At 35.8% G+C, this 21,869-nt stretch overlaps 1 protein-coding gene across 1 annotated transcript; it reads right to left on the minus strand.

The window, feature by feature from the left end:
• Positions 1 to 435: 435 nt before the first annotated feature.
• LOC124172378 (zinc finger protein 2 homolog) lies at positions 436 to 21,577 on the minus strand. Its single transcript, XM_046551827.1, has 5 exons — positions 21,222 to 21,577; positions 17,728 to 17,895; positions 13,837 to 13,956; positions 9,438 to 9,510; positions 436 to 2,659 (listed from the first exon to the last, which is right to left on the minus strand). Exons 2-5 carry the CDS (start codon positions 17,782 to 17,784, stop codon positions 696 to 698), a joined length of 2,214 nt encoding a protein of 737 aa, XP_046407783.1. The 5' UTR covers positions 17,785 to 17,895; positions 21,222 to 21,577; the 3' UTR covers positions 436 to 695.
• Between the last annotated feature and the right edge of the window lie 292 nt (positions 21,578 to 21,869).

Here is a 21,869-nt window from a genome sequence, read left to right on the forward strand (position 1 = left end):
CATGTTTCTATTATTCTCCTGTAACCTGATATTTTCTTTTGAAGCTTTTGATTTATGGTCTTCATAATACGAACCCTGCGCAAGCTGGGGCCGTTTCGATTTTGGAGAGGAGGAAAGCGTCGGAGAAGGGGCCGATGACTGATGGATGGAGGGGGTAGCTGATTTTGGGAATTGTGCCACACAGTTACTATCTCATGGCACTGAGGTTCTCCTGGTGGGGGAAACTGGGGATTTTCCGATTTTTACACCCAGTCATTTTCAGTTCTCATGTCGAACTCTTTTCACCACTCTAATCCGCGAATTTGATGTATTTCGTCAACTTGCCTAAAGCAGCACTGCATGCACTAAGTGATTAGAGTTCTCTACATTTTCTGAAAAAAGTACCAACGATGTGCGTGCGACAGTGTATGGCACGAAATTCAAAGCATTCAAGATTTTAGCTGTAGCATAATTAATCGAGATCTCGAATATGGAATACTTTCTAGCATTTGAGTATTCGCGGATACTGTTCGCACATCTCTACAAAAAGGTTTCTCTCCTGAGTGTTTTTGCATGTGATTGGTAAGAGAAGAAGTGAAAGACTTCCTGCAAATCTTGCATGTAAACGGTCTCTTGTCTGTGTGTGTGCATGCAAGTATCCGATGAGACTTTCTTTTCTAATTAAAGATTTAGTGATAACATGAAAAAGATTTCTATCATGTGTGCGTATGCGTGTGTTGGATGAGTTTGTCCTTTCTGGGGAAAGCTTTTGCGCAATAATTGCACGAAAAAGGCTTCTCTCCTGTGTGTACACGCGAGTGTTCAACGAGTTTGTCCTTTCTAATGAAAGTCTTTGCGCAATAATTGCACGAAAAAGGCTTCTCCCTTGTGTGCGTATGCATGTGTTTGACGAGGTTATTTTTTCTAGTGTAAGCCTTTGAGCAATAATTGCACGAAAAAGGCTTCTCTCCTGTGTGTACACGCAAGTGTTCGACGAGTTTGTCCTTTCTAGTGAAAGTCTTTGCGCAATAATTGCACGAAAAAGGCTTCTCCCCTGTGTGCGCATGCATGTGTTCGACGAGTGTATTTTTTCTAGTGTAAGCCTTTGAGCAATAATTGCACGAAAAGGGCTTCTCCCCTGTGTGTACACGCAAGTGTAGGATGAGTTTCTTTTTTATACTGAAAGCCTTTGCGCAATAATTGCAAGAAAAAGGCTTCTCCCCTGTGTGGGTGCGCAAATGTTGTATGAGGTTGCATTTAAGAGAGAAAGTCTTTGCGCAATAATTGCACGAAAAAGGCTTCTCCCCTGTGTGCGTATGCATGTGTTGGACGAGTGTATTTTTTCTAAAGTAAGCCTTTGAGCAATAATTGCACGAAAAGGGCTTCCCCCCCGTGTGTACACGCAAGTGTAGGATGAGATTGTCCTTTCCACTGAAAGCCTTTGCGCAATAATTGCAAGAAAAAGGCTTCTCTCCTGTGTGTACACGCAAGTGTAGGATGAGTTTCTCCTTTCTTGTGTAAGCCTTTGCACAATAATTGCACGAAAAGGGCTTCTCCCCTGTGTGGGTGCGCAAATGCATCATGAGGTTGCATTTAAGAGAGAAAGACTTTGCGCAATCACTACATGAAAAAGGCTTCTCTTCCGTGTGCGTGCGCATGTGTTGAGCTATGTGAAACTTCGAAGCGAAAGACTTTCTGCAGATCGTACACGGATAACGTTTTCTTTCTTTGTGCGAACGCATGTGATTGCCAAGAATGCCTCTCCGAGTGAACGATTTGTTGCACACGTTGCAGTTGAAAGGCCCTCCTTTTGCGCCTCCTAGCGCATCATTTCTGAGGTTTCTCGCGCAAGAGGTGGTGGACTCTGAGGACATATTCTTCATGTATGGTTTCCCATCCCCATCAGAACTTCCCACTCGTTCCGCAGTTTTCCTCCCTCCAATTCCACCACAGATTTCTAACACAGGAGTATTTACTTTTTGCATCGCCCCTCGTCTTCTCCTTTTCAATCCCGTCAATGTCTCAGAGATGGACGACTCAGGAGAATTATTACTTTCTTCTCTTGATGCGGGGACTGTGAATGACTCATCTTTTCCCATAGATGATTCATCATTAGGATCCAAATTGCTGGTACCAGAATGAATTTCCATGTGTTTGATCAGATCATCATTGGTGTTGAATCCATCTCTGCAGTGGGAGCAATAATATAACTTTTCGTTTGAATTTTTACCATTTCTAGGATTTTTGATGAAGCAATAACTCATCTCTTTTTGGTTTTCCATTACTGCTTCAATGCCAATTCTTCTGTTTTCAGTGACTCTGATCAACCTAAGGCTACCTGTGATATTTGGTGCATCCCTTCTATCCCCTACAACAGTCATTGTGGCTCCATTTCCACTGTTTCTAGATGCTGGAATGTGTTCCATATAACTGTGTCCATCATCAGGAATTGAGTTAGACAGTACCTTGTCAGCTTGATGGGCAATGCCTTCTTTCAAATCTTTATCCTTCGAATTCATTCCATCCCAACATGGAGATGCCACAGTCTTGGATTGAATGTGTGTCACTGAGGCTGATGAACCAATACAATCATCTTTAAGGTCATTCCATACATTTCTTTCTGCCAGCAGGTGTGAAGTTGGTGTTGTTTCTACCAGCACTTGGTCAGGAATTGACAGCCCTAGAAAAGAAAATCATATTACAATCTAGGACTCAAAGATCTAATTTTTAAAAACCATTTGATAGATTGAAACCTATTCCCTTTAATTAATATTTTCGCTGGTTGCTAAACACAAATAAGGAGTCATTCCCTTTTGGCAATTCCAATATTGGTTCAATTATGTCTGAAAAGGGAAGGCAGGCATCCATAATAATCACTATATTGAAATTGTTGATGAAAAATGAAATCATCCCCTATAAAAATTTGTTAATTCAAAAGACAAATGTGTGCTCAGTAATTTTGTATTATGTAAATTGTAATATTCTTGAAGCTGATATTTTAAATGACAAATAATTTTTCATTTAGGAATACTTAAGGGGAGAATAATGTTTTCCTTTCATTCCTTTGCAAGTAGATCAGAAGTCAGTCTTTTTTGGTAATTTCAATAAACTACAATTTTGTCCAAAAAGAAAAGTCAGGCATCAAGAATTATCTCATATCAAGCTTGAAATTGCTGAAGAAAAATGAAATCATGCCCTTTTAAAAAATATCCATTTAAAAGACAAAAACATGTGTTCAGTGGTTATGGATTATACACATCGTAATGTTCCTTAAGTTAATATTTAAAATGGCATAGATTTTTCTTTTGAGAATACTTGAGGAGAAAATAATGCTGTCCTAATCCTTCTACGTGAGAGAACAACAATTATCAAAATATTTAAGGAATATAATTCCAAAAATATTAAATTGCTCCAGATTTTCAATATGAGTTTACTTTTAGCAACTACAAATTACTTTTCACGTCAGTAAATAAACATTTTTCATAAAGTACTTAGCAATAGAAACACGTGTGCCATGGAAGAGGCAATAGTTAATGCATTTTTATTTAAAAATTCACACCACATTTTTGTTGAAAAAGGAATGCATCAACCATAAACCAAGCGTAGTTAACAATCAGAGGTAAATTTGATTAAAAAAAATAAAAATTCTTAAAAATTAAATAATTTCCTCCTTTTTTCCGCTTGAGGATAACAGTTAAAAAGTCATAAAGGGAGCAATTACATTTTTCCAGGTTGAATATGATATCAATCTAAATCATTTCCTGATCAACCTCCTGATGAGATCCTCATAAGTATATTTAAATATTTTCTCCTTTTTCTTGACCTTATTTTAATATATAAAATGATGTTTCCTGGAGTTTAGGTCAATAAATTAAAAGTTAGCAGCCAACGTTTCGTTTTATTTTAAAAACATCTTCAGGGCTATGTTAGAAAAAAAAAATTATGAAACAATATAAAATGCAGAGAATTAGGCAATATACAATATATATACTTAAAAAAGGAGCAATCGTGCCTTTTTTTATATAAACAATATAATTAATAGAAATATATATAAACATATATATATGAACAGAATGGATTATACAAAAAATTTTGACATACCTCTAAACTTTGAATACATTTATTGATATTTGGTTTCTACGGTATTGAAACAACCTAGGTTACCATTAATTTTGATGTATTAAATAAAAATAAATTTTGCTGAGGTTATCGATGTCTGTTTTTTTATTACAGCAATTTTTTGTTTTTGAAATATAAACCATTTCTTTAAAAAGTCTTTTTTTCAATATAATTTCATGATCCAAAATTTCGGCGTTCTCAAAATCAAAAATATGGCCATTGTTTATGCTATGGCTAGCTAGAGCACATAGAGTTATACCACCTTTTATTGTTGATTTATGTTGAGAAATTCTATTTTTTAAATATTGCGATGTTTGTCCTACATAACAAGTGTCACAGTCGAGGCAAGAAATTTTATATATTATATTACTGTTTAGATTTTTAGGGGTTTCAGATTTTATTTTTGTGTAAATGAGCTTGTTTAGAGTGTTATGATTCTTGTGTGCAATTTTATAATTTATTTTTTTGAATACGTTCGAAATTTGTTCAGATAATTTACCAATATAGATGATTCCACGGTATGGGGATGTTGTACTTGCTGAATCATTTTTGTTTAGTGAATTTTGAGTACGTGAAAGTCTAGTGTTGTTTTTGTAAAGTATAGAATGAACAAGTTTTTTTGGAAAATGGTTTTTCTTTAGAATATCCTCAATTATTTTAATGTTTTTTTCGTGAAATATATTATCGCTCAAATTCAGAGCTCTAAATTTTAGTGCAAGCGCTACATTTACTTTATGTTTAAGAGGGTGATGTGATTCGAAATTCAGAAATCTATCCGATTTGTGTGGTTTCTTCCACCAATCCACATGAATCGAACCATCATGATTTCTAATGGTCAGCATATCAAGAAATGGTAGAGTATTGTTTTTTTCATATTCTATTGTAAATTGCAATTTAGGGTGGAAACTATTAAAATAATTTAAAATGGTGTCTTCCTTGATGTCATTGGGAAGTGCTAAATATAAGTCATCAACAAACTTGTAAATGAAAGGAATTTTGAAAGGTAAACTAGTAATTACATTGTCTAAGAGATGGTTCATCGTCAAATCAGCTAAAATGGTCGCTACTGGGGAACCCATGGGGACTCCATTTTTTATTTGATATTGACGGTCCTTATATTGCATATATCCTTGATTGACAGTAATATCATACAATTCAAAGAATTCTTCCTTGTTTAATATTGTATGATCAGATATTAAAAGCCAATTTTCTATAATAAAATTGTTTAAAAAATTGCAAAGGAAATTTCAAATCTTACCAAGCATTTGGCGATAAAAAAGAATGCAAGCATATTTTTACTGAAATGTAAATTATCAAATGTTTTTCCATCACATATAATACAAAATGTGAAATGTACGCATGCATTGGTTAACTCAAATCATCCCTTTACCAATGATGTTGACAGGATGATTTATAAATTTAAGAGATCCATACTACTCACAGAAATACGAATTTGTAATTGGGAATTACGCAAAATTTTGAAGGAACTCGATTATAAAAAGGAGGCACTATCTTTGATTATTCCTAAGTTTTTATATGAATCATTTATTAGTTTCCAAAAACAATTTTTTGAAAAATTTTTTAATCAGATAAAATTGAGACATTAATAAATTTAAAAAATTAATTGATATTGATTTAAAGAGAAATAATACTGTATGGCTTAAAAACTTAACAGACATTAATATACCGGATAACATATCCAATTTTCTAAGCTTAGGTCCAAAATTTGCCCTCCCCTACACAATTAAAGATTTTCCAATAACACAACTTTTAGCAGATATAGACAGTATTATATTTGAATTGAACAATTCATCAATTAGAAACAAAATCAGAGCACAATGCACTAATATAATAACTAACTTCATTCAAAAGGAAAAGGTAAACTTTAAATCGTCTAATATGATCAATCTATTGCATAAAACAAAGGTTTTTTTAAAAAATAACCCAAATATAATTGTACTTAAAACAGACAAAACTAATAACACAGCAATAATGTATAGAGAAGAATATGATAAAAAAATTAATGATTTACTCGATGATAATGACATATATACGGAGATTCCAAAAAATAAAAACTTTACTACTTCACTTCAAACTAAAGTAAATACACTGGTTAAAAAACTTTTTAAAGAAAAGAAAATAGATTTTAAGACAAAATGTAAATTAACAAAAAACAACGGTATTCCTCCAAAATTGTATGGTTTAGTTAAAGACCATAAACCTAACATACCCCTAAGACCGGTGGTGAGTTTCATAAATAGTCCAACTTATGAATGTGCCAAATTCCTTGCTTGCATTCTTAAGAATCTATCCTCAGATAAATATAACTTAAAAGATTCTTTTCATTTTTATAATACAATTAAACAACAAACGATTCCCTTAAATCATAAACTGTGCTCTCTAGATGTTAAATCTCTTTTTACAAACATCCCACTAGATCTATTAAACAATTTTATTATAGAAAATTGGCTTTTAATATCTGATCATACAATATTAAACAAGGAAGAATTCTTTGAATTGTATGATATTACTGTCAATCAAGGATATATGCAATATAAGGACCGTCAATATCAAATAAAAAATGGAGTCCCCATGGGTTCCCCAGTAGCGACCATTTTAGCTGATTTGACGATGAACCATCTCTTAGACAATGTAATTACTAGTTTACCTTTCAAAATTCCTTTCATTTACAAGTTTGTTGATGACTTATATTTAGCACTTCCCAATGACATCAAGGAAGACACCATTTTAAATTATTTTAATAGTTTCCACCCTAAATTGCAATTTACAATAGAATATGAAAAAAACAATACTCTACCATTTCTTGATATGCTGACCATTAGAAATCATGATGGTTCGATTCATGTGGATTGGTGGAAGAAACCACACAAATCGGATAGATTTCTGAATTTCGAATCACATCACCCTCTTAAACATAAAGTAAATGTAGCGCTTGCACTAAAATTTAGAGCTCTGAATTTGAGCGATAATATATTTCACGAAAAAAACATTAAAATAATTGAGGATATTCTAAAGAAAAACCATTTTCCAAAAAAACTTGTTCATTCTATACTTTACAAAAACAACACTAGACTTTCACGTACTCAAAATTCACTAAACAAAAATGATTCAGCAAGTACAACATCCCCATACCGTGGAATCATCTATATTGGTAAATTATCTGAACAAATTTCGAACGTATTCAAAAAAATAAATTATAAAATTGCACACAAGAATCATAACACTCTAAACAAGCTCATTTACACAAAAATAAAATCTGAAACCCCTAAAAATCTAAACAGTAATATAATATATAAAATTTCTTGCCTCGACTGTGACACTTGTTATGTAGGACAAACATCGCAATATTTAAAAAATAGAATTTCTCAACATAAATCAACAATAAAAGGTGGTATAACTCTATGTGCTCTAGCTAGCCATAGCATAAACAATGGCCATATTTTTGATTTTGAGAACGCCGAAATTTTGGATCATGAAATTATATTGAAAAAAAGACTTTTTAAAGAAATGGTTTATATTTCAAAAACAAAAAATTGCTGTAATAAAAAAACAGACATCGATAACCTCAGCAAAATTTATTTTTATTTAATACATCAAAATTAATGGTAACCTAGGTTGTTTCAATACCGTAGAAACCAAATATCAATAAATGTATTCAAAGTTTAGAGGTATGTCAAAATTTTTTGTATAATCCATTCTGTTCATATATATATGTTTATATATATTTCTATTAATTATATTGTTTATATAAAAAAAGGCACGATTGCTCCTTTTTTAAGTATATATATTGTATATTGCCTAATTCTCTGCATTTTATATTGTTTCATAATTTTTTTTTTTTCTAACATAGCCCTGAAGATGTTTTTAAAATAAAACGAAACGTTGGCTGCTAACTTTTAATTTATTGACCTAAACTCCAGGAAACATCATTTTATATATTTAAATATTAGGGATTATCATTTTTTTAATCAATAGCAGCAAACTGTAACACACAAGTTATTCAAATTGAGTTGTGCTGCAACTTAGCAGTATTGATTTGTCTTCTGGTATTTATTTCTGAAATCCATAATATATCTACTTACTTTCTGTTACAAAGTATTTTCTGACATGATTCACTGTTACACCTAACCAAGCAGTTTTCATGCCTACAAAAATAATTGAATAAGACTGTGCATTACAAACTTCAAGCCAATTTTTTTAATTTAACATGCTAATACCACTTCTGGACTTCAACTCTCAGTACCTTGTGTTCACTAATTTGGCTGTAATTAATGCTAGACATCCATTTAAAATTCAAAAATGCCTATATAATGTTAGTATTTCTTTTGGAAGAATAAATTTTTGAAAATCAATTGCAATATTTCGTAGAAAAATGCACTAGCAATGCAATGAGTTGAATGTGGATTCGTGCTAAGAAAGGGTTCTACGGTCCACTCCAGTGGTTGGAGTAAGGGACCGGCTGGGTCCCAAATAACAAGGAAAAGGATACCAGGGTAACTCAACCCCCAAAAAAAAGAACTCCTTGCGAAGAGGTTTCAAATATTATCATGCTACCCATAGCACAGAAAACGTTTTCCTTCCATAGACACAGGCCAGAAAGAATTCAGAATGACATTTGAGTGTCAAAGCTAGGCAAAAAGTAGGCGGTGGAGTAGTGCATAAATGGGTGGAAAGTACTACCGGTGTTATGTATTTCAACATGGATGTATGGCATTTCTGCCAAAAAAAGTCGGAAACAATTTCATTCAGTCATTTCACTGAATTCCACCCACATGTTTTTATGCAAATACCACCCTTAGTTGTACGGGCACTGGTTTCTCATGCTAAGCACTCGTAATGGATCATTAATAATTAGAAATTTTTGTCTATAACACCAGTCATAAAGAACTCATTTGTTGAAGTTCATTGACTGGACTAGAGTGCAGATCTTATACGAATCTTTCACTGCCATAAATGCAATATGTCACTAAAATATGAAATTTTACTAGCCAATGGTCGCACAAGTTAAATATCAATAGACTTCATCAGAATAAAATATTTTACATTAAAAGGACTTCTACTGTACATAAATGTTAAAGGAAATTGTGATAATTCATTACATTAAATACATTACATTTACAAATATAATACATTACATTTCATATTATTAGAAATCCAGACCACACAAATGTAAAGATAAACATTCTCTCATATTTAAGTGACATGTAAACTAAATAAAACAAAAGTTACACATGGATGACTAACTTAGGTTCTTCATTCTCCAAAAAAGTTACAACAACAGCTCTACGCATAAATTGCAAGACCTAGAGTTTACTCACCTATAGCCTCAGTCATAGAGTCATTGGTCATTTCAGAATTACCAATCACTTTTTCGTCCTCTGTAAACATAAGCTGAAAGTAGGAATCAACTCATTAATCAATGCACATAAGAATCAATATTCTTTTAATACACCATTCTTTTACAATATAGAACTATCATCCACACATATACAGCAATGAACACTTTGTAATTTCTTTGAACAATGAGACAGTCTTTGAATAATGTTCATTCTAAATTGAATAACTGTGCCTTAAATACTGTGCCATTCCTGTAATCATTTATACAATTTTTATCGTTGACTTCATTTTCTCATGATTCATACAGAATGTAGAGCTACTTTTAGAGCAGATAGTAATTCCATTACCCAATGGAAAACTAGCCACTGTCCATGGAAGCGATATACATTAATAACATTACCAACCCTACAAAGGTTATAATTCCTGATTCTTTATTACTTCTGTGGGTACACGTCACCCTTGAGAAAGCGACCAGAATCGGTCGGTTATGTTAGGCCATCCCAGTAATTGACACGGTGACATAGCCCAAAAGTTTATATTCAACAGTAATAATTCCTGTGCTGCAAAGAATAAAGGCTATATTTTGGCACAGGGCAATCCTTTTGCAAAGTAAATATCTGTGTAATCGAAGCAACAATTCTTCTGTTTTGGTCCATTATATAACTAGAAGATTCCATATTTATTTAAGAAAATCATTCACTTAATTGTTCACCCAACTGCGGTCTTAACCATGGTCAGTAACACCTTAGGCCTACACCATCATCTGAACAGGTATTGGGTGGTTTCCTATTACAGTAAAACCTCTATGTAGTGAACCTCTTTACATCGTAAACCTCCATACTTCGTACCAACCCTCTGGTCCCATCAGATTTACATGTATATTTATAGGCAAACCTCTATATAGTGACCATCTTTATCTCGTAAAACCTCCATACATCATACCAACAAGACACCCCCGAGATGGCCTAACTACCTCCGCAAATCGTACCGAGACCACTAGAGACCATTAATGCAGCCGCGATTACCTACATGGAATGACATTTTCAGCAATAAATTTTTCAGGCTTATTTTTTTTATAAACCTTAAACAATTACGTTAACCATTAGTTAGGGCAATTTTGTTCCATAGGAGAGCATACCTGACAGTAAATAAGAAAAAGGCATCCAACTATCGTAATCACATTAAGTGACAGTAAATGAAGATGGAACACGTCGTTTTCTCTCGAATCATGGACAAAATCGCGCGATAGCACTTGCTTTCTTTTACTTATGGCTTTATTTTCTTGCAAGTGCCTACATACTATGTTCAGTTAATAAAAGAGGCCACCAGCGCACCCTGAATCGCTTGCTGGCGGATATATTTCAACCAACTTCACTCCCATCCATGGAGACTGCATTACTCAACCGCATTGCTACTTCCGCTTCCAAAATGAAAATATTTCATGAATTCACCGCGACTTGAAATAAATCAAATACTGTTTTACAATTATTTTATTCCCATATTTCCCGGCGTAGCACTTTTTTACTACCGCCTTGGTAATTTTTTCGATGCTTTCCTGAACGATGGTACTTTACAATTTATTGCACTTAGCAACAGTCATGTCTTGCCTGCGTATTTATGCCGCGAAATCTTACTCTTCCATCGGGAGTCCGGGTATCGGAATTGGTTCTAGCAATACTGAATGAATCCTTGCACGACAACGGTAGGTGAAGGACAGCTAACTAGCTGATACGCGGTAGGGTATTGAAATTTTTTACCATCGCCGCCACATTCTGAAGTAGTTCGCCCAGCATTCTCACCAAGAAATCACTTCCTTATGCAGAACTAGCATTTCTGTGTGCCCTCGACTGAGTTTTTCTTCGGAACGCTACGTTCATTGTATTTTGGAGAGAGGGAGTTCAACGAAATTTTGAAAATTATGCTCAATTTCTTGTCTATTTTTTTTTGCAGTAGTCACGTGTTTTTTTAATTTTATTATAATCTTTAACAAGTCACATGTTATAAGAATAATAAATCAATTTTCTGAAAGATTTTATAAGGAGTATTTTCAATTATTTGCCATAACATATGAAAATTACTTAACTCATCATAGGCTGATGATGGATTCGAGAAATAAAAGGCAACTGCTTGATATTACCACATAATTAGCAATTTTCCTAGCCATCAAAGAGGGCAGTCAGAAGAAAGATATAGCAGTGACCTTTGGAATGCCATCATTCACCCTGAAATCTATTTCAAAAAACCGAGAAAAACATAAGAAAATGTATATCTAGGCTGCATAAATAAAAATAACTCAGGCTGTGAAATATGAGGATGAAGAAATTATGTTTAGAAATATAAAACTATTGTACTTTCCTCCGAACACTATTAGTTAATTACAACTCTAAGACCAGGGAATTATTTCTTAGGTCAAAAGGTATTAACGAAAACAGCTAGTGATTTATTTATAGTGAAAATGACCTTAAAAAGTGCTCATGGAATTGAAAACATTATTTCGAAAGAGTTTGAAAATTTTTTTAAGCAAACTCAATAACTAATTTATTTTCTAAGAAGGCCTCTTGAACAAGTTACTTTTATCTTTGTTTAATCATTAAATTGTAAATATCTGTTTACCTATGCATGCATACATGTTTAAATATATTAATATAATGGCTAAAAAGACTGTACACCTTTCATTTCCCAAGGATATGAAAAAATGTTGCCTACCACTGAAACCTCTCTATAGTGAACCTACATACATCAAATTGCCCAAATTTCAAATTTTGGTCCCCTCCATTACGATGTAGAAAGGTTTTACTGAATTTTTTATTGCCTTAATCGAAAGATTATTACCTCTGGAGTACGCATTTAACACTTTTGGATTTTTAAATGACAATATCTATTTTTCGCGATTAAATGAAGTGAAAATTTTCAAGCGCACGAAAATGTGACAGCTAAGTATGAATGATGGGAAAAGCCCATGTGACTTCATTCTGTTTCCCGCTGCCATCGTGTGAGGTGACCTTGTGGTGATTATATGTGAGCCACTGTGATGCAGACTGCTAGCAGGTAGCAGAGTACCTCCTAGCAGGTAGCTCTTGGCTTAAACAAGGATTGTTATTCCCCTATCAAACAAAGGAAACTTTCCAAACTTAGGCAATTTTAATAGGTGATCATTAAGGGATGTTTCCCTGAGCTCTGTGCCACATGTATGCATTGCTAATCTCAGACGATGTAAAACTCCTATCGACTCATATAGAAACTAGGTCCCTGTGACGTCATGTGGAGTGGCATCGCATGGGCGCCAATCTGGCCTTTTTTAAAGCAGGTTAAATGGACCTTTGCCACATGTCTAAACTGGGATTTGTAAAACGAAAGAATTTGTATATTATGAATTCACTAATGGTGGGTAATGAATCGCACCAATGCCTTTCGTTTTCTATGATGAAGGAAACTACCCGATTGGTTACCTATACATATAACTGTTAAGATTTATATGAAATGTATAATTTTGTATATTTGCAGACAATGCCATTTTTTTATTAACAGAAAAAGTATCTAAGTACTTTTTTGTAGTCCAGGGTTTGTTGTTTTACTTTGTTGTGAGTCTTTTTACAAATGGTTGAGAATAAAAACTCGAAGTAGATATTGGATCCTGATTTTTCCAGGCTAACTGCCGAAGCTTGCATAGTTGCGCAAAGACTTCGTCCACGGGTTACCGAAATAATATTTTTGTATCAATAACAGTATTTTTTAATGCTACCACCAGGTTATGGTAAGCAATGTTGGTGTGGCCAATAATAGCTGGGGTATTAAGAGAAGAATGAAATTATCATTTTGAAACAATAAGTTTGATAATGCACACCAACGAAGCTTCAGCAAAATGGAGGGGAAATTAAGTTATTGCTAAAGTTATGCCATTTTCCCTTGGGATTGAATGGTCACTCGAGTGCGACCACTGCTTCAAAACTCTATATGCCGTTCACATCGGTCCTCGTCAGCTCTTGGTACTGTGATTGCAAAGGATGCATGTTCCTTCAAGTGCCAACCATGCAAAGTTTTCACAGACCCAGCCCCATGAGTTAAGTAGGATTTACTCAGATTAACTCCTATGCCCCACCCTTTTCTCCTCAGATAAACATTATTCAAATCCAAACGCAGAATTTAAAAGTCAGAGCAAACACTAGCTTGATATATTTATGACATTATCATCGGCAAATAAATGGATTTCACTGCTTTTTCAGGAGCAAAATTCAAACTTGTAGGTAATGAACAAAAGGGACAGTTTACATTACCATGTGAGACAAAAATTGAATGCTTCTACTGAATGACTTCAGGAAAGTTCCAGAGAGGAATGAATTTTTGAGACAGAAAAACTTAACATGGTAAAAGTGCACTTACCTCGTCATCAACTTCCAGGGGGTCTACAGCATCACTTAAAATGCCAACTGCATTTGGTGAGTTAAATGCAGGATAATTCTTCTCATTGAGGAGCTCTTCCTTCTCCTCTTTCTCATTAAACTAAAAGGGATAGTTGAGTGTCACTCAATAAAAGCTATATAATAACTATAACATCTCTAATCCATAATAATAGAACCATGCTCTACTCCAGAGACCACTCAAGCTGGTCGAAACTGTGGATGCCTGAGATTCTTATGACCAAACTTAACCCTTTCACTGCCAGCCAATTGCAAGTGGGATGTACGAAGACTGCCAAGGCTATTTTCTGAAATTAGCATCATTTCAGATTTTAAAAAAATTTACAGCTACTCAATTTTATTTAATACGTATAGATTTTTTCCCAATTCTTAAGATATATTTACCTCTTATAACCACAGAAAGATTATGGGGGTTTACATAAATTACAGCCGCTGAAAAGGCCACAATCAGGAAAAAAAGTGAAATAATGGGGAACATGCATGAAATTTGTTCATCATGCTAGTTAGTCTCATTGAGTAGAAAATTTTCTCACGAGTCCAAATACATGAGCCAAAACTCTCCTAGTACTCTGCTTACGTCAATAATTGCTAATTAAAAATGCTCAAATATCGCTTGAAGTCACGTGGCCTGAAACGCCTCCTCATGGCATCGCATGGTACACCTTTCACTTCGCTAAAAGAGTAGAGTGGTAGAGCCTTGAATGCAAGATATCGAAGTAAAAATCTTCGTCGAGCTGTGTAGTAGATCCTAAAAGGACAAATTGACTTATGAGGGATTTAAGAAAGCAAAATACCTCAGTTTACTTTCGCTCGATTTCCTTATGGAGGCTAATTTTATTTTCATTCCAAATCTCCCCAAACAATCCCCTTTATTTATTTCAACAACGCCTTGGCAACCCAAAATATTCACAGTCTGCATTTTGTCGTTATAACAGCAATTATTTTCGCCAAATTTGCATTTGAACCCTCGTAGATCGATTTTCTATCCACTTTCTCAGTGTGTCATCAGTGGATACCGTGCCATGACGTCACGCTCCGATGACGTTGTGTTTTCAAGCAGCCGATGAAGATCAATTTTTAAAGACTCATAACTCAGCTGAAAAGCATTATTCATACGCGAAATCTTCGGCAAGTACATTTGAGGTAAAGGACTTCTTATTCTAGTACTTTAAAAAAATTGTGCATGCTCCCCATTAGGGCCGATAAATTGGCCCCTGGCATTTTTCGCTCAACCAGCAAGGGCAGATATATCGGCCCGATGGCAGAGAAAGGGTTAATGCACTTGCTGACTCAGCAACAGCAAGCAAACATCGTCGCCTGGCAACCAAGGGGTTGCATATTTTGTTCTTCCAGCTTCACCAACCTAGATGTTTCAACATTCTCAATGTTGGCGAAAGATGCTGGTGGTGTTGACACCAATTCCCTTTTCGCTGTTTCATTTCTTTCCACTTTTTCTGGAAAATTGTCATGCATTTCGTAAAAATGGAAACATTGAGACAATCCACATGCATCCTGAAAATCTACGGAGCTTAAGTGCAGAGTTTAACCCTCATATGGATTTACGAATTTAGTTACGTCACAGGATTAACGGTGCCGCAGAGATGGTGTTTCATTTTTAGATAATTTCTTTCAAAGTTAGCGTTTATTTAAAAAATTTCTACTGATAATGGTAAAAACAGTACTCTCGTTATTACGAAGTCACGGGACCGAAAATATGGAGATTCGTAATAACGAAGTTCGTATGAACGAGTCTTTCAGGAATCGTCGAAAACTCCGTGGATGATAAATGCGATTGAATTACGCGGAAATATATATAAACAGGAAAATTCGTTTCAGTTTCGGCATGCGGCATGACGTAATCGAGGGTTGATATCCTCCCGAATACAGTAAGCACCATTTACGAACTCGATGCGTTCCACGACCTTGGTCCTAAGTTGATAAACCCACGGTCCGGCCGCCGAGAGTTGTCTGATGACTGCAGAATAGTCTAGGTTGGGGCAGCGTTGCCGGTGAGAAAGTGAAACGCCTATAATGGCCTCCGTGAACAAAGGAGAGGAAAAGGACGACGAGCGTGAAGGACCCAGTGGAAGAATCACTTGTTTTGGGGATTCAAAGAAAAGGCATGTTTTAGTGGATCAGGCTTATTCCGCTGCTCTGTATGAATTTGACAACGTTATATGACTAGGCGATAATGTGAGGTGCGTTTGGGGGACAGCGATTGGCTGCAAACCGTGCTGGCGAAGGATTATCCGCACCCCTATTGTGCCGTCACCGGACCGGTCGTACTGTATGGAAGGCATTGAGGAGTACGGTTATCCTGCACAATGCAACACTTCACAAAAATCATGCGCTAACTCACGATTGTGACGAAGTGAACTAAATGGGCGTGCAACGCAGCCGGAGCCGAAAAAATCATTCTCCGCGGCAAGGAACAACGGGCGAAACGCTGAACAGTTCCTAATTTCACGCCGGAATGAATGATACTTTGTTCAGATTATGCCCAGAGTACGATTTCCTCTACGCCGCACGGCGTAAAACGGCCAAATCAAAAGGCGCCAAATTCCAAATTTGAAATTTTTAATGCTGTCATACCTGAAAATTCGTAAATCGAATGTGCGTAGGAAGAGCACTAACTGTACATCAAATTGACGAGCTGTAATGAGTCTGTCACCATGATCCCCCAGGAATGAAGCTTATGGCATAACGTTGCACGAATGTTGAAGAAATACCATAAATGACGCTCTCGGTCACAGTACACGAGGACAAGTTAAACGTGGCGTGATTATTAAAACTTAGCGTAGTGAATATCAATCTAAATTCCATAGCTTATGCGTGGAACTTCGTAATAAAGTTCATTTTTTAACCGCCAGGACCGGGAATGAGGCTCGTAATATCGTAAAAAAGAAAATTTCGTACTAAAGTTTCTTTTCCTATAGCTAGGATAGGCCTTTTCGTTGAGGCCAACGATTTTCTTTGTAAAAACGAGTACTTCGTAATAACGTTGTTCGTATTAACGAGAGTCTCTGAACATCTGAATCTTTCATCATCATCTTTCCATCGGAATAGAAAATTTTTGCACCAATTTTAAAACCACGAGCACCGCTAAGGTGCAGCAAATGCATATAAGGGTTAAAGACCTCTGGCGACTACTATCACATGCCTCATGAGTGTGGAGACATACAGATTGGTAAAACTGGAATAACTATTTAAACCAAGATGTCAGAGCACAAACGTTGCATAAGACTAAGATACCCAGGGGGATCTACAGTAGCCAACCACTGTATCGCATACAATTACACCATTCTGATTAATGAAGCCATATCTCTCATCTATGCAGATATATATTGGGATCGGATCAACAAAGAGGTGATTGGAATTGGACTCTCAAAGAATGGAATTAATAGAGATGCAAGGTTTCAACCAGAGCAAAACATAATTAAAGGAATGGGAAGCATCACCTTTCTATGAGAAAATTAGCAGGATTTTACAACAAGGATCTAATCAGGTGAAAAAGATTCGTGTTTAGGCTCTCTGACATAGCAAAGACTTTTACCTTGAAAGTAGACAAAATAAAGTTCACCACTGGAGTACTCAATGGAATGAAACACTTTTCCGTCAGAAGAATAGTGATGCTGTACAAAAAAGATTGATTTACATGAAAATCGATAAAGATCTCAATGGTTTTGTATTATATTGTACATTTGGAAAAGTTGCACAACAGAAACTCGCACATTTGAGGGTGACATCCCATACAAACGCATACATACACTCAACGCAATCCTAATTTTGTCATACAACTAAGAATTTTACTCAAATAAAGGCCATGCTGCTCCTAGATGATAATAAAACTTACCACAATATTGGCTCCGGGTAATTGGCAGTCTTGCACAGGAATGTATATTTCAGTCATTTGAACGGAGCATGCAAACTGTGAAGTTTCTTCAATCGCATCTCGAACACATTCTTTTGTGCCAGCAGAAGATCCAGCATTATCATTAGCTGCCTCCTCCTCTTTGATGATCTGCGCAGAAAGCAAAAGTGGTAAAAAAGTAACCTACATCAAAATTAACAAATGAGTCATTCTCATCAGGCAAGGCCATTGCAAGGGCGGGGATCAAGGGGGATTGATCCTCCCCAGAATGAAAAAAAATCAAATAGATACTTTATGCTCGCTTGGTGCTCACACGACGATATGATATAATTGTGCAGGGACATCTAGTAGTCCAATGCGACTTAAGTCAATAATTATCTAAGCAAATTTGTAGGTGCTGTGTGCGTAGTTGTAGTGCAGTGTGTGAAACAATAGTGCTGTGAATTAGAAGAGAGGTAGGTGACTTAAGGGCCTCCTGAGGGACCGCAGAATTGACATCGACACCGAGGAATTGATTCATCGTTTTACATTCATTACACGTTTTTTAACTGAAAAACATCTCTATTTCGCGTCATTTATCGCATGCATAGCGTAAAATTAGACGGTTTGTTGCGGATTGCCTACCTTCAAAACTGCTCTCGGGGACACGAGAAAAGGTCATCTTCTCGATAATTAGAAGGAATAGAGCTGTCGCGTTTGGTCTAAAATATCAACGAAAGACCAATGTTACACACAATTGGAAAAAATGAGTGCTTGCCAAAACGAAATTTAAATTATTTACATTTTCAACGTTTTTTGTTAAAAATTTCGAAATTTCAAGACAAAATGGCGAACAGAAGATATTAACCGATTTTGAAAAAAAAAATCATATCTGTAATACCCACCCGGGTACGCAACTTTTGCCGGGTATTACGATTCGCTCCCAAAAAAAGGTGGCGAAACGAGGCACCCTAATGGTCAATCCATTTGAAGTGATCAAAGGTAGGTTGCTTAACCATTTTTCATATTTTTAATTTTTTAATATGTTTTTACTACACAAATGGGAAGTTCAAAACCGATTCAAAAAAATTTCATTCTACACCCTTTACATGGGGTGGACATTTTTGCTTTGAATCACGGAGCGTTTATTTCCCTTTGAAGACGTTTGTATTGTCGATTATCCCTGGATTGCATCATGCTACAAGATTGAAATTGGCATCGTTTTTTTACAATACTTTCTTCCATACAATAGTGTTTCATAGCCATAATTCCCCATGCAAATCTTACCTGTCTAAATGGTCTCCAAAGTAGGGGGTCAAAAATTGAAGAATTCCACTCTTTAGAAATTAAAAAAAAACCATGAAGGAGAAATTTATCAGAGTTAACACTTTTTTACAGTAAGATATCATTGGGTACACACATTTTATAGAGTATAAGAATTGACAACTCACTCGTTAATTGTTAATGAATTTTTAAAATTTGGTTTTTTTAAATTTTTGCTAAGTTTGAGGCTGCATATCTCAGATGGGACTGGATAAAAATACACGATTTTTACACATTATGTAGTCCTTTGTGATAGCAAAGTGAAGTAAAAATTTCAGTTGTGAAAGGGACATCCATCCTGCTCTTAAGAAACCCTACGAGGAAAACATGTCAACCTCAATAGAACAAAAAACAAAAAAAGGAAACCAGTAGTGATGGCTTGACTCCCATTCATCTACACTGCATCCAGTAAATTATCAAGAATTCTAGGAATAAATTGAATTGACACAATCAATAAGCCACCTTGGAAACTAATGATGTCCAAGAAAAAAGACAATGATAAATATGGAATAGGGAATACTTAAACAGCAACTTCAAGTACTGCACTGAAGCATAGAAGAAGGGCTCACCTTAGTTATGAAAACATGGAAATATTAGATAAGGTTGTTAATGGGTTGAGCAGTGCTGAGAAGGATAAAGATATTTGTGCTGTTTGTTGGAAGGTAAACAAACAAAGCTGCTATACAATAGATCAAGGATACTGTATATCGTCCATTACAAAATATTTTACTTTTGCCATTTAAATTATGATAAGACATCATATCTAATGGAGGAAAAAATGTTTTAGAAAATCTCTAACATTTGCATAGTACTTAATCCTACGCATATCTTAGCCTCCAGATAGTAATAACCTCCTCGATCATATAGGATTTAAATGTTTCATTCATCTTTGAGCGTGTCAAGAGGTGTGCCTATGTGTCTGGATTACTAGAAATTCGTGTCTGGATTACCAGAAATTGTGCGATGTGATGTAACAAAGGGTAATGAGATAACGACGCAAAAGATGAGACAAGACGCACCCAAAAGTTGCACTGGGGGGCTCGGGCACATGCTATGCACCTTTCTGTCTGCTTTGGTTGTGATCCATGCAGCCATAAGGAAACGCAAAAGGGGACATACAAATGATGGGAAGAGACGACACGAATAATCGGAGAACACGGATAACCCAAACTTTCACTTCATATTGGTATTATTATGCTCATAATTTACATCAAAACACAAAATATATTATTATTAATGACATAATTCCGCTATTTTAAAGTGCTCCCTTGACACAATTACAGCTTTCTTCGCCAGTTCGCGATCTTTTTAGCAGTGATAACATGGTTGTACTTGCGTTATTTATGCTCCATATAAGGCCTGGTTGTGAAAACCATACATCCGTGGCTGTGTGATCAAGGATACAGAAAAGTGGTTTGGACTAATGCTTCAAAACCACTGCTCGATGTCTGAAATTACACTGTCAGGCACCATGCCATGTAGTCGCTGATCACACAAGTTTCCCTGCTTGCAATTGCAGCGGGACTTGTATCCATGATCACGGAGCGCGGTGGTGAGCTGCAAGGCTTGGAAAAAAGGAACATGGTACTCCCGAGAATGCAGCTAGCTCACTATTGCTTCCATTTCGAAGGGGATTCCAACAGAAATAATATGCTTGGTGTATCCTAGTATTAATGAAGTTATTCCAATGATTTTGCATCCAATTTTCTTTTTTTATAAAGGTCGCTAAAATATTGAGCAAGAGTGAAATCACGCACGTAATCCACAACACAGATACTGCAGCCTGATTATCAGGAGTCTGTTATATTTACAACCTCCTTGTACGCATTCCTTTTCCTGTCACTCGACATGCCCCTTTTCCGTCCCTCTAATCATCTACAGAAATGTCTTTCTGCCAAAGAAAAAGTATGGGCGCTAATAGCAACTGTAACACCATGCTTTTATTCAGGGATGGACAGATCCAGGATTTTTTTCTGATCCGGATTCGGATCAAATCCTTGATTCTCGGAGCTGGATCTTTTGGATCGGATATTTTTGGATACAAATGCATTTTATTTCATTAAATACTGAGCGAGAGTGAAAATCATGCATGGATGATTCGAGGCCGGATAATCACAAGTCTGCTGTACTTAGTCTACTAAAAAACTGTCGATCAGGGAGTATCCCAAACTCACCACATTGGTTCCGGCATCACTATTTCTGCACTCATCCCGTTCATCCAAATCGCTCTCCAGCTTTGGACAGAAGCTCTCCTCCTCATCGTCTTCCTGAGATTGCTGCTTCTCAGGAAGATCACCTTCAGGTCCATCTGCCTCCGCACAACCTTTGAGGGCCTGTCAATGCACAAGGTATTCAGCATTTATTAAAGTTCAACGAGTTCAAAGACCACACCAAAGGTTTTTGGGATTGCCTCATGGGTGAAACAGAGTTGGAACCCCTTATTTGACCATTGGTGGATTGGCGGCGGTTTCTAGAACCATTTTCTGGATAGGTTTCTTCTCTGTGTTTGACTAATTTTATAGCTGCATATCCCCCAGTTACCTCATGGTTACCTCAATATTTTCAACAAATCTCGGATTTATTATCAAAGTGACCCATTTATAAAACGTTCGAGCATGATTTTGAGAGAATCTGTGGATTATAAGTAGAATTTGGATCAATGTTTTTTGAAATAGGTGAAATATTCTAGCGGATATTTCGCATTGTTGCGTGTATAAGGTCAAAAGTATGTGTTAGATTGGTGTATGAAAGAAGAGAAAGAAGGTTTTATTGCCCAAAATCAAAGTCAAATTCATTGTTTTTTTTCTGTAAAATTATAAATT

The sequence above is a fragment of the Ischnura elegans genome (assembly GCF_921293095.1).
Source record: "Ischnura elegans chromosome 13 unlocalized genomic scaffold, ioIscEleg1.1 SUPER_13_unloc_1, whole genome shotgun sequence".
Lineage (NCBI taxonomy): Eukaryota > Metazoa > Arthropoda > Insecta > Odonata > Coenagrionidae > Ischnura > Ischnura elegans.